The sequence below is a fragment of the Crocuta crocuta genome, unplaced genomic scaffold, assembly GCF_008692635.1.
Source record: "Crocuta crocuta isolate KB4526 unplaced genomic scaffold, BGI_CrCroc_1.0 scaffold115, whole genome shotgun sequence".
NCBI classification, from domain to species: domain Eukaryota; kingdom Metazoa; phylum Chordata; class Mammalia; order Carnivora; family Hyaenidae; genus Crocuta; species Crocuta crocuta.
Window position 1 is genome coordinate 6439796 of NW_027530575.1, and position 23489 is coordinate 6463284.

General features: G+C 37.0%; 1 protein-coding gene across 5 annotated transcripts in view; it reads left to right on the plus strand.

Moving 5' to 3' along the window:
- PIBF1 (progesterone immunomodulatory binding factor 1) overlaps nt 1-21286 on the plus strand; it is a 205411-nt gene extending 184125 nt beyond the window's left edge. For 4 of the 5 annotated variants that reach the window (XM_077767858.1, XM_077767856.1, XM_077767860.1 and 1 more), the window contains 2 exons: nt 9197-9370; nt 19147-21286. In XM_077767858.1, the coding sequence (XP_077623984.1) occupies nt 9197-9370; nt 19147-19197 (225 nt within the window). In that variant the 3' untranslated portion in view covers nt 19198-21286. Of the gene's footprint in view, nt 1-9196; nt 9371-19146 lie in introns of those variants that run through there. The other variant, XR_013336015.1, reaches the window with a different exon arrangement.
- Nucleotides 21287-23489: the final 2203 nt, after the last annotated feature.

A 23489-nucleotide genomic window follows, 5' to 3' on the forward strand; every position in this document is an offset into this window, starting at 1 on the left:
TGACCTCCTGCTATCATTTCTAACCCTGTCTTTTTATGACTTAGAACTGTAGCAGCTTATAACAAACCAAACAGTTCTGGGACATGAGGAGACACATAAAATGCAAAGCTATAAGATAAGTCTCTGGTAATGTGTGGTGGCCAAGAGATTGTGAACAATGATGTGAGATAATTATCATAATCCTATTAGGTACCATATTAGCACTATTTTGATGTAACTTAACAAGTCACTGATCATATATCAATGAGCTAACACTGAGAGAAGGCTGAGAACAAAACCTTGAGAAAGTATAGGCACTGGAGTGAGCCACACTGGGGAAACCAGGCCTCAAAATAGAGCACAGTGTTTAGAGTCTGAAGTCAATGATGGACATCAGCTAGAATATGCATCAAAACCTATCAGATTATACTGAGAGTAAAGGACAGACACTAGACAGCAACTAGATGAATACTATTTCTGAGGGCAAGCTGGGCACCAGGAGAGCATGAAGACCACCAGGAGGCAGAGCAGTCAGAAGTCCATGATGTACTACCCAGCAGTCAGACGAGGTAAGGGTATGCGCAGGCCAGTCAGCAGCATCAAAGTGCCCATACTTCCGATTTTAAGTTCAGTGATGGTAGTGATTTCAACTCAGGGTCCTACTCTACTCTATTAACACTAGCTTCTTCTGCCTGACCTTAAGATTATATCCAAGTTCAGGAAAGAATGTACCAGGTGATTAGTTATGTCCCTTAGGCTATGACAGCATAGTTGTCTCTCATTCAAGTAAATACTTGAGCTTTTGCTATGCTTTCAGTCATAGATAAGGTATGGTTCCAAAAATGTGAATGCCATCTTAAATACATTAGAATAAGAAGTAGATAGGCCTTATTCTGCTCTTCTCTGGCCAAGACTTTTTTCTTTGTTCTGTTCTAGGCCCAAAACATTTCAAAACTAGAAGATAATCTGAGGAAAGCAATCAGGATGGTGAAATAATTCAAGAATTCTTTTTAGTCATAAGAGGGATGAATGAACTGGGGGTATTTACAGAAGAAATGATTCAGAGAGATGTAAGAAATTCAAAGTAAGCATGTGAAAGCAGCAGTAACAGACTTGTTATACATGTCTCCAAAGGCTAGAATTAAAACCTAAGGGCAGACATTATAAGGAGAAATGTTTTATTTGTTTTGCTTTGCCTTTTTGTTGTTTTGTTTCGTTTTGTATAGAGTCCGGGTTAAGTAACTTGAAGATCCCTTCCAAACCTGAAATTGTATGTATCATAGGCTTTGCTAGAAGATAGATGCTCTTTTATGCTCTACTGTGTAAATAATGGCAGCTTTGAACCCAGAAACTCCTGCATTTGAATACTGGTTTCACTTATTAGTAGCTAATGAACTTGGCTGAATTTCCTAAAACCTTCCAAGCTTGTTTCTTCATCCTCAAAATTGAAGCACTATTTACCTCTTGGTTTTGGAAGAGGATTAAACTATTATGTAAAATACTTAGCACAAAGCCTACCACATAGTAGATGCTCAGTGAATGTTAGCTCCTGTCTTCTCTCTTCCTCTCTCCCCACCTAAACACTTTATGTTCTCCCCTTGAGGCAAAGGGACAATCCTAGGGAGAGGTTAGCCTACAAATGGGAGTAAGTATTTAGATGTGAAGACTGAGGGACTGGAAAAGAGGGATTTGCAGTTGCAGATACGGATACTATTCTCTAACAGTTCTGTCATACAAAATCTGCTTTGTCTGTTGTTTACAGTATAGTGGCATTGGCATTCAAGGTATATTTTAACTTCTCAAAAATTGCACATTAAAATCTCTAAAGGGGCACCTGGATGGCTCAGTCAGTTAAGTCTCCAACTCTTGATTTCAACTCAAGTCATGATCTTACAGTTCATGAGATCAGGCCCCAAGTTGGGCTCTGTGCTGACAGCACGGAACCTAATTGGGATTCTCTCTCTCTCTCTTCCTCTCTCTCTGCCCCTCTCCTACTCACGCACACATTCTCTCTGTCTCTCTCAAGATAAATAAACAAACTTAAAAAAATATTTTAAAAAAGTCTCCACTGAAGTATTTGCAAATTGAAATGATCTGAGGTCTGAAATCTCCTTTGAAATATTTCCAAAAAACTGGAAAGGAGATAGGTAAAACATTGTTGACAGAACAATCTGGCAGTTCCTCAAACTAAACATAGAAACACCATATGACCCATCAGTCCACCCCAGGTATATACCTAAGAGAAACGAAAACATATCCACACAGAAACTTGTGCATGAATCTTTATAGCAGCACCATTCACAACAGCCAAAAAGTGGAAACAACCTAAATGTCCATCAGTTAATGGATGCCTGAACAAAATATGGTACAGCCGTAGAATAGAGTATTATTTGGCCATAAAAAGGAGTTAAGTACCAATATGTTACAACATGGATCACCCTTGAAAATATTATGCTAAATGGAAGAAGCCAGTAACAAAAGATCACATATTTTATGATTCCATTCACATGAAATGTCTAGAAGAGGAAAATCTACAGAAGCAGAAAGTAGATTAGTGGTTGCTTAAGGCTGAGAGGTTAAGAGTAAGGTGGGATAGTGGAGTGGATGGGTTTCTTTTTGGAGCAGTGAAAGTTTCAGAATGGACTATGGTAATAGTTGCACATGTCTGAGAATATACTAAAAACCACTGGATTATATAATTTAAACAGATGACACAGTGGTTGTGAATTGTAGCTCATTAAAGCTGTTTTAAAAAACAAATCTGGCAAAATGTTTACCATGGTTAAAGTTGGACAATAGAAACTGAGAGCTTCATATGCTCTTCTCTTTGTATCTTTGAAATTTTCCATATTAAATGTTTTTTAAATACCCTTTCAGATGAAGTTTAAATATCCAAAATATGCATGTACTTGGTTTAAAACAAGGCTGGTTTTTACCTTGTGTTTACCTCAGGTAGGAAAGCTGCACAGAATTATCTGACTTGTAGCCAGGATTCGCTGTGATTCCTATGTAAGAACACTTACCTCTGACCTCTGGTGGAGCACATACTTTGCATTATACTTGTCAGAGCTATTTTCATCAAGAAATGTCATCTATGTGTCCCCTTGCCAACATCTTTGCAGAGTTTACAACTTTCAGCAATTTATTGGCATCAACTATGCAATACTGTTAAGCAGCTGCTCCTTAGTTGAGCTGTTTTAATATACCACCACTCTGTGCACATAGTTTCTATTAAATGTCCGAGATATGTGATTTCGGATTCAAGAGAGCAGTTGATCTCCTTTATAGAGATTATTTATGCAGTAACAATCGTCATCATCCTCATCATCATCTAGAAGCTTCATAAGGATGTCCTTGCCCTTAATTCTTCCTTTTTGAATAGTAATTATTTTACTGCAATGCGGTTTGTATTGTTTCATTTTATTTCAGTTTTATCCTAAGTCTTGATTATTCAGCCAGATGCAATTCTAGAGTTGTTAATTTTAAAGAATGGTTCATTTATTCTTGACGCTACTGTAATTTTTTTATGTATTTGATATACTAGATTGTAACATAAATACTGTTCGCTTTTTGGAAATCAGTGTAAGTACATCAGAATTAATGAATATTATTACAAGTCAGACCATGTTATAGAGTAGTATTTAAAGATCTCAAACTAGTGGTTTAAGAGAAAGAGGATTGGGGCATGGCACTTTTACAGTATTTTAATTTCTCCATGAATAAGTAATATCATTTTAAAAAACAAGAATTTTAAAAAATATTTTGAGAAATGGCTTTCTAAATTAATGGAACATTTGCCAAGAATAGGCTAAAACTGCCAAAATAAAGAGCTCTGGATTAGGGCACTCTACGTTTTGTCATTCTGGAGAAGAGTGCCTGCTTTCTGCCTGAGGATCTTAAAGTGAAGCCTACTAAACAGATTCTCTCATCCACATGGAGATTGTATTCAGTTGTCTCATTCAGATGAATGAAACAAAAAAACAAAAAGAAAACTTTTAATGTGGTTCTTTGTTCATAAATTGGAACACACACCAAAGACTGTCAGAAACTGAAAGAAAGTAATAAGGACAAAAGGGGGAAAAAATCACAATACACAGGGGTGGTTGGGTGGCTCGGTCAGTTAAGGGCCCGAGTCCAGCGCAGGTCATGATCTCATGGTTCATGGGTTCAAGCCCCATGTTGGACTCTGCTGACAGACAGCTCAGAACCTGGGGCCTTCTTCGGAATCTGTGTCTCCTTCTCTCTCTGTCCGTCCCCTGCTTGCACTCTGTCTCTCTCTCAGAAATAATATTAAACATTTATTTAAAAATTTTTAATAAAAAAATCACAATAAACAGAGAAACTGACCCCGTTCTTCAAAGAAAACAAAAACAAAATTCCATAACAGAAAAGAACTTACAAAATATCGTAATTAGTTTTTTCAGAAAGATTTGAAAAAGTAGTATTTCCATAAAATAAGAAACAATGAACAAAAAACCGGTGATACTTTCAAAATTGCTAAATTAAAAGTCATGAAATTATAATAATTAAGTAAACTGTCAGGAAGGATGTGAGAAAAGTCATCGAACTCTCCTAAAATTTAGAAAAAGGAAAAAAGATGGAAACTAACAGAAAAGCTAAACAATATAGAATATTCCAGAGGGAAAGAGAATACCTACAAAGACATAGAAATCAGCTTGGCATCATAGTTCTCAGAAACTTGGCTTTATTTTTTATTTTATTTTTTTAATGTTTATTATTTTTGAGACAGAGAGAGAACAAGTAGGAGAGGGGCAGAGAGAGGGAGACACAGAATCTGACGCAGGCTCCAGGCTCTGAGCTGTCAGCACAGAGTCCAACGTGGGGCCCGAACCCACAAACCATGAGATTTATGACCTGAGCTGAAGTCGGACACTTAACCAACTGAGCCACCCAGGTGCCCCAGAAATTTGACTTTAGGAAACAAAGAAGTAATAGCATCAAAGAAGTGCTGAAGGAAAGCACAATACCTTCTTCCACAATACGTTCTCAGAAAATTACCAGGTTGTGTGCTATCAAATAACATAGAGACGTGCAAGAAAATAATGGAATTGGCCAAGATAAATAATAAAGAAATAAAGTAATAAAAAGAAATTTCAGAATAACAACTGTCTTAAAAGCAGTGAGTACAAAATTGAGCCCAGTTAATAAATAGCATTATTGAGAAACTAGATAATCTTAGGTAAGATGAAAAAAGGCAATTATTATTTCCATCAATGAGAAAAAAAATAAAAGACAGGATCTCTAAGAAAAGAGAGGGGAATCTCTGTAAAAACGTCAGAGTCCAAATAGGAACCCAAGTAAATGACATGATTTTGTACAATAAATGCAGTATAAGAAAAATAATTCAATCGAACATGATACTTGAAACACTCTCCTTTGAGCATCAGAGTTTCCTTTCCTGTGGATCTAATCATACTCTCTGCTCTACAGTGAACTGTATTTGTAAATCATTGAATAGTAGTACAAATAACCCTACTGACCAGTCAGAAAAGGAGAGTTGTAGAACAGAGAAAAGCAGAATTAAAAGCTACGGAAATGAAATGCAAAAGTCAAGTCCAAACAATAAGAGCAGAGTCTTAAATAGGAGATGGAGCCAGCAATCGGGAACCAGACAAGAACATGGTAAGAACCAAACCAGATCAGGAACATTCCAGAAGATTTCAAGGTGACTTCATCTTACCAAAGGATTCTATTTTGTAGTGACGAGTAAGTTTTCTAGCTCATGTATGTTTTGTTGGTTTATTTTCCTTTTGTCAGTGTAAGAATTGGGATCTCACAATTATAACCATTTATTTGTAATAGTAACAACCAATTAAGGCATGATAATTTATGCCAAAAATGTAGGTGAAAGATATATTACAATATTGTCATGATTAGGAAGACTCAGTATTATATAACTCAGTTCTTTCTATTATTTTCTTTTAATTTAACATAATTTCACCCCTATTTCTACGAATATAGCCAAAAAAATACTTGAATCATTAAACACTATAACAGTGTGACATGAGTGCATGAACTGACAGACTGTTAGTATAGAGTTTAAAAGTCCAGAAATAAATCATATACTTAAGAAAACTTAGTTATGATAAAGATAAGCATCTGCAGTGGGTGAATACATACTGTTAAGCTATGGAGGAAGATGTTGAATCCATACCCTTCGCCATAAGCCAGGATAAACTTCAAACAGATCAGAGGTCTAAATGTTTGAAAAGGAAAAGACAAACCATAAAAAATAACTTGAGGAAAATGGAAGAAGAAACATGGAGAAGGCTGTACAGTAAGAGTATATTCAGCTACATCAGAATCAGAAAGTTCTGCATAGCGAAAAAAAATGTAAAAAGTGTAAACATAGTCAAATAAAACATAAACAAGGGGGAAGAAAAACTGCCACTCATATTACAAAGGGCTCTAACATATAAAGAGCTCCTTGAAATGTAGTAGAAAATGACTAAGCATCCAGGAGAGAAATGGACCAAGGATATCAACAGAAGAGGAAATACCCTTAAATATATGAGAAGCCACTTAACCTCACAAGAGAAGAAATGCTAAATAAACATACTCACTTATCCGACTGGCAAATAGCCAAAAAAAGTAACACAAGCATACATTTTATCAATTAGGAAACTGAAGCTCATTGAACCAGAATAGATTGCCTAAGTTTACATAGTTAATAAGAGAGTCAGGAATAGATGTGCCTTTGACTTCTAACCTAACGCTAAAATATTTCCAGTACATATGCTTGGCTTTCTGTGTGTTCAGCTGATGACGGTATTGTAGATCGTATTTGATGTTAAAGTGGAATTTTCTTTCCCCAGATTTACCACTGATATAAAAGGGTGGATCGTAGGGGCACCTGGGTGGCTTAGTCGGTTAAGCGTCCGACTTTCGCTCGGGTCATGATCTCGTGGTTCATGGGTTCGAGCCCCGCGTCGGGCTCTGTGCTGACTGCCAGCTCAGAGCCTGGAGCCTATTCCAGAGTCTGTATCTCCCTCTCTCTCTGACCCTCCCCTGCTCACGCTGTCTCTCTCGATCTCGCGGTTCATGGGTTCGAGCCCCGCGTCGGGCTCTGTGCTGACAGCTCAGAGCCTGGAGCCTATTGCAGAGTCTGTATCTCCCTTTCTCTCTGACCCTCCCCTGCTCACGCTGTCTCTCTCTCTCTCTCCTAGAAATAAATACTTAAATAAATAAATAAATAAATAAAAGGGTGGATCGTTTATATGACCAAAGATAATAAAACTGAACAAAATTTTTCTGCACGTTCTTTTGGTATCCATCGTAGCTACATTATTTTAATAGGAATTCTACAGAACTGTGTTGCTTGTAAAGTGTTCTTTATCTGGATTTCAGAAACCATGCTAACATTGTTTAATGCAAGCAGATGAACGAAAATGGACTATGACAGCAGCAGAAATTGAAGTGGTCCTTGTGAGGATAAAGAAAGACATATGATTTCCCTTCTGTCTCTTGACCAGCATCAGGAATGAGCTGCTTCCTGTAACTGCTCCTACACCAGCAGCAGAAGGAAGCCCAAGGGACACAAAATTATGGCTCCCCTGGGGCACCTCAGAGCCGAAGCCCTCTGCCTCGTGTACCTGCAGCTCCTTCCTCTTCTCCCTCCGCGTCCTCATTGCCCTACCCATCCCCTTCCCCGGCACACATGGTCCTCTTTACTCTATTAATCTGAAGATTCGTAGTAAGTTGTGTTAGAGGTTATTTTTTCCTATTATTTTATCTTCATGCCATGATACAAAAGTTATGGCAAGTAAATATAGATTCTTTCGGATAGAAAGTTTTCTTTTGATAGGCCGAGAGACCATCATCTCTCCTTTCCTTCTACTTACCAGGGAAAGTAGAACAGAAGCTAAAATCTACCATCATACCAGGCATGGTTAACATCAAATCGGTGATTATGTACTTCACTCTAGGGAACATATAAATGAAATAATCTTGAAAGCAAAAAGAGCCCTCAAAAGACAAAAATAATGTTCTATCTGATTGGCAGCGTGTGAAGGTATACACATTTCATGTGCATTGGCCAAGCCAACCCCAGTACTGCAGAAAGGAGAAAAAGGATTCTGGCACCATTTCTTCCAGCTCCTCTGTTGGCCCTAAGATTTATTAAGGCTCGGTGGCTTGAACTCAACAGCTATGTTTTAAAATACTCACTCAAGCTAGATGGTTCTAAATAGAACTAATGACAGCCGGGGGGGTGGGGAGAAAAAGGCCTGTAGGAACTTGCTCCGACACAGAGCTGATGTCTATAAACAGATTAGTAGAAGAGAGCAGAACATCTCTCTATCTCCATAACTTTTATGTCTTGGCATGAAAAGGAAATAAAATCATAGGAAAAAATTATTTACAGCACAGCCTACCACTATTCTACAGATAATAAGGTAAAGGAGAGTTTAGTCTGTCCTCCATATGCTTGTGTTTCATTGAATGAATTTAGTAATTAATCATAAATATCCACTAATTAGTATTACATGCTGAAGGTTTGAGTGTGGGGAGAAATAAAAGACAAAATAGCCTTGGAAGAGGAAATGACTGAAAATTGTGATCTGCGCTCTTATTTAAGAAGCTCAGCATATTTAATTCATACTTCAAACAGCAACTGCCAAAGCCAACTCCAGTTTTCATTTGTAAAAAAATAGGGAATGACATGGTTTTAAAAATCCTGAAATTGTATTGAACTTAAGGTTTGAACTGCTGATTAGTAAGCAGGCAAGAAAAAAAAGTTTGGATTCTTTTTCCCTTACCTTCTTCATATAAGCCATCAAAAGGAAATGGGATAATTGAAGAGCAGAAGAGAAAAACTTAAGTACCTAAATCATCAGGTACAGAAAAACTACAGTGGAACATGGCAATATCAGTGGTTCCCAAATTTGTCTGTTAAAATCACTTGAGGATCTTTAGAAAATTCCAAAGCTGAGGCCATACCCCAGCCCAGTTACACACAATCTCTGGGTGGTGGGGCACAGTAATCAGTAGTTTTTGAAGTGCCACAGGTGATGCCAATACACAGAAAAATCAAGGCCCCACTAGAGTATGGAATGATCTATTTGTCACTTACTGTACTAAAAATATTGATACTAAGTGATCATTATGTTCATCATTGTACATTGATTATAACATCAATCATAATTACTCTGCTTGCTAAAATCATACTTGCCATTATCTTCTGTCTTCGTATCAACAGGAATTGGCAGCAATGAAACAGATCGTCACTAATATGCGTAGTAAACGTTCTGAGGACCAGTTACTTCTTACTAAAACAGAAGCAAAAAATATGACAGAAGGTCATAAATCAAAGACTTTAAATGTGCCCAGAGAACATGAAGACAATATATTTATACCCAAACCAACACTCTTTGTAAGTACAATCAAAATTAACTTAGAATTTTAATATCTCTGATTTTCATAAATATAGTTTACTTAAGTATCTTGCCTCTTATTCATATTGGTTTTAAACTAATTTTAATAGTTTTATTAGAAGGCCTCGAGAGATCTATATTAATCCCTTTTCTAAATGTATGTGTTACCTACCATACAGCTGATAGTGGGGTTTTAGATTTTTAGGTAATATATTGGACTTGCCCAGAAATTAGCATTAATATAGCATTTTACCTCCTTTAGTCTTCACAACTTTCAGGGGAATCAAGAAAGACATTTTATATAAATTTTTAACTTACTTAAGAATAAAAAGGGATGCAGAATATCACCTGCCCCCTCTTATTTGTAAATTAGTATATTTTGCTCTAAGAGGTTCTTCGTAAAGTATAAAAACAATCATATTAACATAAACTGGAATGCATTAGTAGGTAGAAATGTACAGGCACAGAAATCACTCAAAGAACAAAAAAATCAGAAAACTTTGGATTAGTAATATAGAAAATACTAAAAATGGTGTTTTAATGAATAAGAATTAAAAGGCAACAGAATCAAAACAGGATTAACATTATTAAATATTACACTTCAGCCATCATTTCCCATCCTCATTTCTCAGAAGAAATGTGATTTTTACCATCGGAACAGAAACTAACAGCCAGACAGATTTTCTGTATGATATTCTGATTTAGTGAGTCCCCAGAATTTTGTTTTTTAAAACTTCCTAGATGACTGTAAGAATTGATCAAGTACAGGAGTTTCTGATCTAAGCGACTTCATTATACACTCAGATAATGCTCAATATCAATGAGATATGAGAGATTGGTGATTACTTCGTGCAACATCCCTTTTTAAAAAATGACAGAGTTACAAGTTAGATAAAATAAGGGATAATTACTGTTAAGGATTCATGGGGCAGTAATGGAGGCTGCGCTGACAGGAGAGAGAAAACAGGAAGCCTAGATTGACCAGCCAGGAAACAAGGCAGCTATACGGATTTCCGGATTTCCGCAGCTGTGTCCTGGGATCTTTTCCTCCAGTAGCACCCCAGCTTCTCTTTGTTTCTCTCCCAATTTCTGCCTACTCATAGTTTCCACTTCCTCATCAACTTGCACTTGGCCCCTTGTCTTGAGACATGTTTCCTTTTCACATCTACTCTGTTATAACCTAGTTCTCTCTGTAAGTTCCAAAAACAAGAATCTGAATGGTGCAGCTTATTTGTGTTGGGTAATACCCCTTTATGGCGAGACCTGTTAAGGTTATTAGTCAGCCTACTGAATGGCCACTCTTACCAGTGAGCAGGGATCACATGGTACCAAATAAACCTGCCTGCAGCCATTTATTCCAAAGGACTGTGGCTCAGAAAGTGGGCTAAGATTATGGCAGACAATATGATATGTCTATTATAATCTATAAGAAGAGAACTGATTACATAGATATTGATGGGAAAAGTAAGGTTCTGTGAAAACTACAAGATACTACCAAATACTTAAAGCCTATCACACCCTCTGATCTGCTTTTCTGACCCTTCTCTGTTCCAAGCAATGAACTATTGCTTCTAACTTGGAACTCCTATATTCCTAACTTTGGCTTATAACTGATTCTGATATCTTGACTATACCCAGTGTATAATGAACAGTAAAATTTCTCCAGTATCTCAAAATAAGGTTATGCCGTGAGAATAAAATTAAGATTCAAAATATTAAGCATTAATTGGGTGGTTTTATTTCCTTCTTTTTGCTTATCTGTGTCTTCTAGGGGGTTATGATAAATTTAATTTCTTTTATAATAAGGGGAAATTTTTCAGAAGTATAGCTCGGGAGCACCCGACTGGCTTATTCCACAGAGCGTGCAACTCTTGATCGCAAGTCCATGAGATTAAAAAAAAAGAAGAGGTATGACCTTAGCTATGCCCTAATGAAAAGAGAGACCTGATACTGTAAACCAATTGCATCAAGACCTTGTGCTAATGCAGAATTGTTAATGTGAATTAACTGGGTAACCTGGAGCAAGTCATTTAAATACTCCGAGCTGGTTCTTACCTATAAAATTAGGGAGGAGATCATATCATATGAGACTTTTTTTTAATGTTTATTTATTTATTTTGAGAGAGAGAGACTGCTAGCCAGGGAGAGGGGCAGAGAGAGACAGAAAATTTTCCACACTAGGTGTGGAGCCTGACGTGGGGCTCAAACTCATAAACCATGAGATCCTGACATGAGCTGAAACCAGGAGTCAGACCCTGAACCGACTAAGCCACTCAGGTACCATGTTTATACTAACATGCTGTGATTCTCTTCAGGCTTTATAATTTCTATAGTTGCTATTTGAATATTTTCAATTTTCCATAGTAATATTTTTCTTATATCTTCTCTGATATTGTTAATAAGGAATTTATGGTGCAAATATTTGAAAATAAATTCTAATTATTTCATAATCTTACAGTTTTATAGAAAAAATGGAAATATTTCTTTTTTTTTTATGTTTACTTATTTAATTTGATAGAGAGCATGCACACGCACACAGGGGAGGGGCAGAGAGGAAATGCTAGACAGGCTCTGTGTGGAACTGACTCGGGGCTGTCTCACATACTGTAAGATCATGACCTGAGCCAAAATCAAGAGTCAGATGCTTAATTGACTGAGCCACGCACGTGCCCCATAAAAGTGGAAACATTTCTCTCTTTTTTTTTTTATGTTTATTTATTTTTGATAGAGTGTGAGCAAGGGAGGGGTAGAGAGAGAGGGAGACATCGAATCCGAAGCAGGCTCCAGGCTCTGAGCTGTCAGCAAGAGCCCAATGTGTGGCTCGAATGCATGAACCATGAGAGCATGACCTGAGCCGAAGCTGGACGCTTAGAACTGACTGAACCACCCAGGCGCCCCCAAAGATGGAAACATTTCTAATTTGCTTCCAGATCCTTTGGCTGAAATTGTTTGCTATTGGCATTTTTCCCCGATACTAAATTTAATGCTGGATAGATGGATGGATGGATGTTCATATATGCATACCTTCATATGAGGAAAACATACAAAACTACTTTCACCTGAGCAATGGGATAGAGGTACAGCTGCCATATAGAAGAGAAGGAACGATAAGAGCTGAGCCATTTTTCTTTATATGCTGTTATATTCAAATGAATGTTTTACAGTGCTCACATAAAAGAGCCCCAAAAGGTGCATTTTATGGACATGTTCTGGCCATCAAAATCACAGATATGACAGAGTTGGTTTTCAGGCATTTAATGCACTAACAAAGACTAGATTGAACCACAGAATGTAAGTGCTTTAAGGATCAGAGCTGTGTTTCCATTGGCTTGCACAGCTCATGAACAAAGCTGATACTCTCAAATATTTGCTCATTGAGGACTTAAAAAGAAAAGGTTTTGTGCCTTCCTGATTTACTTATCTTCTTAGCTGTTAAAACTCTACTGGATGGGAAACTTCAGTGTTAAACTAAAAGGACAGGGGGAGTGAAAGCAGCCACTCCCAAGGCTGAGGTTAGTCCCCAGGACTGTGGTTAGTGCCACTTCTGCAACAGGCAGCACCATTTCAGTGCCTTTCATTCACAAACACTCCGATCTCCGATCATTCCCACTAATCATCTACTTTCTCTCTCAAGGTAGCTTTTAGCTGGGCTAACTCTTTTCTCTAGCCTTACCTATCTCCTTTCTAGGAAAAAAAAAAAACCTGGAGCTATTCAAATCCTCTTTGAAGCAACTTTCCTTTTTCCCTCCAGAGCAGCATGGGACTACCCTTTGCTACTTTTCCACTACCATCCTTTTCCAAACCAGTATTTTTACTCAGGATTCATATCATTGTCACTATTTTCTCAATAAAAATGCAGATATTAACAATCCTGCTCTTAGTCTTTTCTCCAAGCAGATTGTAAGCACAAAAATAGAGCTTTAGGCTCTAGGGAGGGCAGGGAAACATAATAAAAATGGGTAGCACAGGGGGCACCTGGGTGACTCAGTCAGTTACGTGTCCAACTTTGGCTCAGTTTATGATCCCACAGTTCATGAGTTTGAGTCCCACCTCAGGCTTTGTCTGCATTGATAGTTTGGAGCCTGCTTGGGATTCTCTCTCCTTCTCTCTGTCCCTCCCCCACTCACTCTCTCTCTTTCTCTATCTCAAAATAAATAAATAACTTTAAAAAAAAAATAGGTAGCACCAGTATATAGTGTATGAAGTTTCTGAATTACGAGTTTGTGGTAGGGTTCAGATCTTAGATTGGTTATCTCAATGGCTATCATCTGCTGAACAGAAAATTCAGTTTATGTAATTTATACATAAATGGTTATATGAAATTTATACATAAATGGTTATATGAACACATGACTCTCTCTGTAGAAGTCATTTAGAAGGCTACATGTGCTCATCTAGAAACAAAAATGTTCAGATAAGTACAACTCAGTTCAACAGGTTTGTCCTGACTATTTGCAAGAATCCATGCTTAACATTACAGAATATTTGATCATTTTGATGTAGACAAAATCAGGTAGACTACTTTAAAGTAAAGAAAATACTAAGTTCTGTGGAAATTAAAAAAAAAAAAAGAAGATACTGTGATGGTAATTGGTTCTGCAGAAAGAATTTGAGGTTGGCCTTGGAGAATGCCTAAGATTTTGACAGGTGACAATGAGGATTAGAGAGTGAGAAATTCCAAAGGCAGAAAAAGTACAGTATTGACAAAGTATTTTCTAATTTGTGCTCCTTTCCATTATTTAATAATAAGATGTATAGTATATATTTTTTTTATACTTAGACTTTATTCCCTTCTTACTATATTCTTGTCCCTGACTTCAGTCACTTCATGACCCATTAACACTTTCTTTAGGACAAAAGAGAAACAAAAGTAGAGAGGATGTACCTAGAGTAGTCAGAGTCGTAGAGACAGAACTAGGACAGTAGCCGTCAGGGACTGGGGGGGTGGGGGGTGAGGAGTTACCGTTTAATGGGGACAGAGTTTGTTACACCAGGTGAATGGATGGTGATGACAGTCGCACAACAACATGAATATATGTAATACTACTGACCTTTACCCTTAAAAATGACTTTACCACAATTACATTCTAAGTAGATAGATTACAAAAATAATTTTTCTCATCATCAAAAATGAGTTTAGCAGTTATTTATAAAATGGTAATATAATGAACGCAACTAGATGTATTAAGACAAGTGGCACAGGACGCCGTGCCAGGGTAGCACCACTTCAGGGTCATGTCTTGACTCTGTGTCTCCCAGAGTTGTTCACGTCATAAACACAGATTTGTATGGCTCACCAGGTTACGTGAACCTCACTGCTAGGCTGAAGGGGCTCCAGCCATGTCTGGAGGCTGAGGGCATCGGTAGCTCACCATACCTGTAACAATTTCTTGTGACTTTGTGTAGAAGCTCTAGGCTCACTTTTTTCTATGAAGAATCTGAATTTATCTCACAAGAGTGTGCTGAGACCTCAAGATACCTAGCTATGTACATCTGCATTTCAGAAAATATAACTTTTGGAGTCATCTGGTTGGCTCAGTCAGTAGAGTGTGCGACTCTTGATGTCAGGGTCATGAGTTCAGACCCCACATTGGGCATGGAGCCTATGTAATCAGAAAAATAAAAAAGTAACTTTTCGATTTCTAGCATCAGGAATTCTAAGTGCAGCTTCTTCCTGTTGTACTCTACCTGGTAAGGTAATTTTGAAATAAGGAATTTCCTTGTGAACACGGAAGGAGAGCAGTGGAGGCTGAAAGATCTGGGCGGTCCCTCCTTTAGTTGGTAAGAAAGCCAGGTCAGCTGCCCTAGACTCACTTCAGTTGGGCCCTGACTGTGAAGAACCTTTAAATATTTATTTCTGTGACTCCCAGCTTCTGTCTTTTTTGGAAGACAAAGTAATTATATGTAATAGACATCATCTTTTTTTTCTTTAGAAAAGTAGCACTGGTTGAGTACTAATAGATTCTTGGTTTCTAGCTCTTTTTTGAGATTCCAGGAATGATCTACCTGCATTATCATCATTCTTTCTTACTTTAACATACTTTCTCAATATGTTGTAATTCCCAGGTAATATACTAATTTTTTTGAAAGAGAGCGCATGAGCAGGGGAAGGGCAGAGAGGGAGAATCCCAAGCAGGCTCCACACTGCGCAGAGCACAGATGCAGGACTTGAACTCATGAACTTTGAGCTGTGACCTGAGCTGAAATCAAGACAGACATTCAATCCGCTTAATAGACTGAGCCCCCAGAATAATATGCTAATGTTTTGGTTAACTGCTTCTCCATGACAATAGGTACCTATCTTAGCAGTTATTTCTCTCCAGAATCACAATGTGCTGATGGATTACTCCTGATAGGTTTCCTGTCATTTGCGGGTACCAAAGCCCTCTGAGCTTTTCCCTAGATGGAGTAAAGTTTACTTTAGCGTTTGTTAACACTTCACTCATAACCCAAAGTTTTCACTAATTTGTACTGTTTGTTTATAAAATTGAAATATAATTAACCTAAACNAGCTAATCCTGTCATTTGCGGGTACCAAAGCCCTCTGAGCTCTTCCCTAGATGGAGTAAAGTTTACTTTAGCGTTTGTTAAAACACTTCACTCATAACCCAAAGTTTTCACTAATTTGTACTGTTTGTTTATAAAATTGAAATATAATTAACCTAAACCAGCACGTAAAAATTAAACATATATACATATAAAAAAGATTCATGTAATGGAACCTATGAGAGATCAAATATCTTCAAAAGTCAATTTATGAAGAAGAAAAGCCATTAATCCCTGGAAAGAGGTACATTTTATTGTGGCAAATCTACTTCATTAACACATCTGTTAAAAAGAAAGTATCCATGGGGAGGGGATGGAAGACCCATAAAAGGATTCACGAAAAACTGCCTGCCACTGAAAATCTTGTATTGTCCTTTTTGGGTCTTAAGATTCCTTTTCAATATCAAAAGTTTTATTTACTTTCTTCTCATACACACATAGTAGTAATATTTTTTGTATCAATTGATTGAAAAAACACAAGAGTACAAATTCTCTACCCTTTGCTATATATAAGCTATCTATAGCTTAGTCTACAAAAGCCGCTTAGAGATTTTTCTCTCAGGGAGCCACAGTTAAAAAAACCAGTTCATATGTGGCCTATTGACAGTCACACACTTTGTCAAAACAGAATTGGCCCCAACTATGGCAGATACTCTGACGTTTTCTATTCTAGCCTATAGGGGTGTTTTAAATTATTATTGGATTTTATTTTTGCATATCTGAATTTCTGCTGTACATCATTTAAAGCTAAATGAGATTTTTAGGTTTTTTTTGTTTTTTAATTTTTATTTATTTGTTTATTGAGAGTGTGAGAGGGCGCAAGTGAGCAAGGGCAGAGAAAGAATCCCAGGAAGGGCAGAGAGAGAAAGGAAGAGAGACAGAGAAGCAGGGCTCACCCGAAATAGGGTTCGAGCTCACCCAAGGTGGGACTTGAGCTCACAAACTGTGAGATCGTGACCTGAGCCTAAGTCAAACACTTAACCAACTGAGCCACCCAGGTGCCCCAACAATTATATTTCATATTACCAATTAATAAACTAGCATTCTGATTCTTTTGGATATAGTTAGCCTCTGCCACTTTTTTTTTCTTTTAAGATCTTTTTTTTTTTTCCAAGAGCCACATGCTCTACCCACTGAACTAGCCAGGCACCCCAGCCTCTGCCACTTTTTTTTTAAATTCTCTTAGCAGGTAGCACCTGGCATCCCCTAGGATTTCCTGATTTTGCCATGAAAACTTTTTTTGCCTTTTGTTTTTAATATTGTGCATTTTATTCTTTTTTTCTTTTGATTTTTATTTATTTTTGAGAGAGAGAGAATGAGAGCATGCAAGAGAGCTGGAGAGGGGTAGAGAAAAGGACAGAGAATACAAAGTAGGCTCTTTGCTGAGAGCAGAGAGCCCAATGCAGGCTCGAACTCAAGAACTGGAGATCATGACATGAGCCAACATCAGATGCTTTACCAACTGAGACACCGAGGGGCCCCTCCTTCTTCTTCTCCTCCTTCTCTTCCTTCTCCTCCTTCTTCCTTCTTCTTCTTTTTATTTTTTTAAGTAGGCTCCACACCCAACATGGGGCTTACACTCAAGAACCTGAGATCAAGAGTCACATGGGGCGCCTGGGTGGCTTAGTCGGTTGAGCGTCCGACTTTCGCTTAGGTCATGATCTTGCGGTTCGTGGGTTTGAGCCCCGCATCGGGCTCTGTGCTGACTGCCAGCTCAGAGCCTGGAGCCTGTTTCAGAGTCTGTGACTCCCTCTCTCTCTGACCCTCCCCTGCTCACGCTGTCTCTCTCTCTCTCTCCTAAAAATAAATAAAAATATTAAAAAAAAAAAAAAGAGTCACATGCTCTACCGACAGAGCCAGCCAGGAACCCCTCTTTCACCTCAAATACTAAGGACTTTGACCTTTGTTTTAAAGAAGGAAATACTGAAGTGTTTTAATACAGGTTTGCATTTTAGAAAGGTAAGGTTAGAAGGATTTTGGGCAATTAATTGAACAGAAAGTGAGCCAAATCAGAATTAGGAAGTCATATGGGAATTAAGCTTGAAACAATGATGGCCCAGTGAGGTCAAGATAGGAACAGAATAAGTTAAAAAGATATTCAATAAAAGTTAAGTTTTAGTTTATTTATAATGGATCTAGTAAGTGAAAGAAGGAGAAACCTAGGATGAAGAGGAATCAGATATTTCTGGTTCCAGTGACTGAGCAAAGTAGACTACTGTTCACCAAGACGGAGACGATGGAAGAATGAGGGAGTTCATTTTGACATACTGAATTTTAGTCACCAGTACGAACCATCCTGTGAGAGTATCTATAGCTCCTTAGAGCCAAAGTGTAAAATGGGGGTGGAGGAGGGTCCGCCGACTTACTTGGTGGTAATTGAACCTGGCCAGGGGCATGGATAAGGTGAAGAGGAGTTGTTCATTAATGTCACTTCCAACATTGTGTGCACCCACTATGGAATATAAAACAATATTGAAAAGATAAAGTTATAAGCTATCATACTTATCTGTGTGCCTTCACATATATATACATATATGTACATATATTTAGGAATATGGTCCTTCTTACTTTGAAGCAGATCTTAGTGGGAAGGAAGTACACTGTATACTCATTATAATATGGTATAAAATAGGATGTTTTGATTGGAATCAGTGCCTTATATACAAAGAGTTCTGAGTGCTTTATTCTGTAACCGTCAACCTCCCCCCCTGCCTTTTTGTTACTACTCTGTAGAGCCAGACTCTTTTTAGATGGAAACAATTGAGCAGTAAAGCTTAAGTACTCTGGCAAACACTTAGCAATTCAGAAGCTCAAAGTACAGTGATTTGGATCTAGTAAGCCTTCAGTAAAAAGCTATTGAGTGGATAAATATCCATATATAGATGCATAAGCAAATGAAAAGAACTACGTCCTTGATTTTTTTGTAATTCTCTTTGAAAATAAAATCAATTTATAAATACTTACCTATGTGCAATACGTTAATATACAGGCTTTTAGCCAGAAAACATAGATGTATGCTATTTCTACAGACATACCAGGTGAGAAATTATTTCTGAACTTCTGCCCTTACGTATCCTTCTGAATTAAGAAATTATTTATTGCAATTTTACATACAAAGCCCCAATATATATAGGTACTTAGTTCTCTGAATTGCCTCTCTTATTTTCCTTATAAGCATTTTCCTTGATTTTCGGTTTTTTTCTTTTTCCTTTTTTTTTTTTTTTAACAGACCAAAAAAGAAGCACCTGAGTGGTCTAAGAAACTAAAGATGAAGACCTAGTGTTTTGGATGGATTTGGTATATCATTATTTACTCCTGAAGTTCTTTCTCTGCTGAACAAAAAGTTTATCTTAATCATGTACTTGGCATTTTTTTAAAATAACTAAAGCTTATTTTAACTGAATGTTAAATTAACAGATTCCAGCCTAAGAATCAAAATGTATAAAGTACAAACAATAGTCTGCTTGGTATTTGGTTTTATCTATTGTGTTACAAAATAAATATCATAGACTCTTATGATTTACATTTTGGAGCTTTCATAATTCTCAATGGATTTTTAAAGTACATGGCTTATAAATATTTGGCTAAATATTGTTATATTGGTGAGTATATTTTCTAACTATGTAAATATTAGGTTTAAATGTCATAAAACAAATACCAAGACACCTCACATTTTTAAAAATTAAGAATCATTTGTGAAATCTACTAGCAGACACTCCAAATCCCCAATGATAGCGGTCGGATATCATTGTAGGTGAATATGAATTGCTGATTATTTCTTTGGGCTCTGTTTTTCCTGATATTTTATATGGTCATTAATCAATAAAGCCTAGTAGAAAATCTGTTTTTCCCTTGGTCGAGCAAAAATTTGGTGGAAAGTCTCTTGGTACATTGGTCTAAACAGTGCTGATTCAGATGCAGTATGGACCAAATTTCTAGTCAGTGATTAAAAAAATGAATAGCATTTTCTCTTTTTCTTGATATAAGATATGTTCCATTTCTCATTCAAGAGATAAAACTTAAAGAAGAGGGGACAGGAGGGAAATAGAGAAAGAAAAGAAAAATACATTCTTATACAGCAGGTTTTCTCAGTCAGTGTTGAACATAGTGGCTGGACGATTCTCGTTCCGGGTGGAGTTGGTGGGGGCGTTTCTCTGCAGTGTGGGATGCTAGCGTCTCTGGCCTCCACCACAAGATGACAGTAGCGCCACCCCCCTACCGCCACCCCCAGTTCTGTTCAGCAGAAATGTCTCTTGTCCTGGGGTAGCAGAGTCCCTCCCTATTTCCTAGTGAAGAGCAAGTGATATCGATGCTGATTCTTGTAGATACGAAACACGAATACTATCTGTTAAATGTGTTTTTTGAAAATCATAATAGTACATACCGTGAGTTGAGTAAAAGAAGAGAAAAAGCCTTTGATAAGATATACTTAGAAATCTGTCATTGGCCTGAAGACCCTAATCTCATCTCCCCTCTTTCATTTAGCTAAACATCTTCTAACGTACCACGTTCTGCAACAAGTTTGTGAATATGACCTTTCTTAGTCGTCCATTTAAAATCCAGAGTACTTATAGGATTCATTAAAACTATATTAATTTGTAGACATAATTTGTTTCCTTCTAAAATGATAGAAGAAAATGTCTTCTTTTATGTTCAATTCTAATTATTAATCTAAAACCATTTTATAATTTTAGTCAATCCATCATTATATGATACTTTAATATAAAGGAATACTGATGGATTGTCCAAGTTAGAGTACTGATGCGAACAAGGGCACAGAAGCAGGACAATTAGGAGCTCATTAAACAAATAGAAACTGCAGAGATGAAGAAATTGAGGAAGTCTTCCTCCCTCCAAATCCTTAATATTCTTCCCTCTTTCCTTCCTTTCATTACTAGATATAATTCCTTTTTAAAAAAAGAGAGAGAGTTCCTATGATCATTTCTTATCCATAATATCTATTAATAAATCTCAGGTAGAATGTTTTGTTTTTATTGAATTATATTTGATGTACTGGAATGTATTAGTTTCAGATGTACAACATAGGGAGCTGCTACTCTGACACATGGTGGAATGACCATCGCAGTAGATCTAGTTACCCTCTGTCAGCATACAGTCATTACAATATTGTTCACTGTATTCCTTCATTACATCCCCATGACTTACTTATTTTATTGTATAACTAGAACATTGCACCTCTAATCTCTGTTACCTGTTTCACCCATTCCTTAACTTCCTGTTAGATTGTGATATGAAAGCTTCTTGGAAGACCTGCGGATTTCTAATTCAGATGCCACTCCTTTCAGAAAGTCTTATCTGTTCTACCATAATATTCTGCATTAAATTCTCCGTACTTTATCTCTCTTTAATTGTGCTTGCAGTGTTTTATAATAATTGTTTATACTTGTCCATTTCCTTGAAGGACAGAATTGTTTCTTATGCTTTTTCGGTCCTCAGTAATTTAGCACTGTGCCTTGAACTTAAGTAGTAAATGTTTATTTGATGAATTTGGGCACAGATGAGATAGTGATATAAATGTTTATTTTATTAATGTCTGAAAAACTAGAGATGGGTTGTTTGGTTTTTGTTGTTTTGTTTTGTTTTTACTATCATGGAATCTATTCTAGCTCATTTCTTAATGTCACTAAAACCCTTGCCTTTTCTCCAAACTTCCAGACCTTCACTTCTTCACTTTTTTTCTCCCTACCACTTCCTTTATTATTATTATCATTATTGTTGGTAAAAAACACATAACAAAATTTACTGTCTTACCCATTTTTAAATGTACAGTTCAGTAGTGACTGTATTCACAGAGTTGTACAGCAAATCTCCAGACTTTCTCATCTTCAAACCTGAAACCCTATACTCATTAAACAGCCTCTCGTTTCCCCTTTTTCCCTCCCTAGCAGCCCACCATACTTCTTTCTATGTCTACGGATTTGACTACTTTAGATTTCCTATAAATGGAATCATACAGTATTTATCTTTTTGTGACTGGCTTGTTACATGTAGCAAAATGTCCTCAAGGTTCGTCTATCCATGTTGTAGCATATGTCGAAGTTTCCTTCTTATTTAAGGCAGAATAATATTCCACTGTTTGTATAAAACACATTTTTTTATCCATTTATCTCTTGATGGAATCTGGGTTGTTTTTAACCTCGTGGCTATTGTGAATCGCCTTATTTCCTAACTCTTATCATAATCCTTTCCTGGCTTTGGCATTTTCTTATTTAAAAAATAAATAAAAACAAAATTAGCATAAAATTCTTTTTTTTCTTGCTAAATGTTTTATGAAATGTTGCCCAAATGTAAGAGTAATGGCTACCATTATCATGCTCATTCTATCATCCAGTTTCTGTGTTACATGCTTTCTACTCCTTAATTTACTTAATCTTCACAGTAACTTTGCCAAGTAAGCATTATCTTCATTTTTAAAATGAAGAAACTGAGACTCAGAGTAACTTAATGGCCCAAGATCAGACACATAATAAATAGAAGTGGATCTGAACCAAGACTGTCTAATTCTAATGGCCAGGCTCTTTCCAGTATGCTCTACTGCTTCTCAGACTTCACTCCCTTTCCCCACCCCCTACCCCAGTGAGATGGAAAGGAGGGGGGGAGATCTTGATTTATCAGCTTTCTTTTAGATAAGACCTGTAGCATAGTTGAATTTTTATTCAAGGAAAATTTATGGATATCAGATCTATTCCTAAAGATAATAATGTGGCAGTGATAAAGGATTCTGACACTAAGGAATTCCATGTTCTTCAAACAGTTCTTACTAAGTTAATAGTATATAGTAAACTTTTCAGAACCAACTAAATGGTCCATGTATTAATTAATCCATGCATTCATTCAATAAACATGAAAAACCGAAAATGTAAAAAGCATTCAAACTTTGAATTGTTTGTTCTCATCCTTTTTTCAAAGGGCTTTGAAAAAGAACTCTATGATGTTTCAAACACCAGAGGAGAGATTTTATCTTATCATCCTCAATATAACAATGTCTAAAAAGAACTGGGGCCCCTGGGTGGCTCAGTCAGTTAAGCGTCCGACTTCGGCTCAGGTCATGATCTCATGGTTTGTGGGCTTGAGCCCCACGTCGGGCTCTGTGCTGACAGCTAGCTCAGAGCCTGGAGCCTGCTTCAGATTCTGTGTCTCCCTCCCTCTCTGACCCTCCCCTGCTCAGGCTGTCTCTCTCTCAGAAATAAATAAAACATTTAAAAATTTTTTTCTTTAAAAAGAATTTCTAAAAAGAACTATCACACAGTGACCCAGAGTACTCCAAATTCACTATATTATACCGTCAGTGGTTAGATAATCACCCATCAGGAAGTTTAAAGCAAGATCTCCACACTTAGGGGAGGTTGAAGCTATTATTAATGAGCCAGATTCCCTTTCATGCTAAGATCTTGAAAAGCTAAGAATATGCAAAAAAGGGGGGGCGCGGAAAATAGTTTACTTGAATGTTACTTCGTTTAGAAAGTAGTAAGTACTATAAACGCTTCAAAGAAATATTTCCTGAGGCTTAGAAGTCACCAGACAAAGCTAGCCAGCTAGCTATCAAGAATC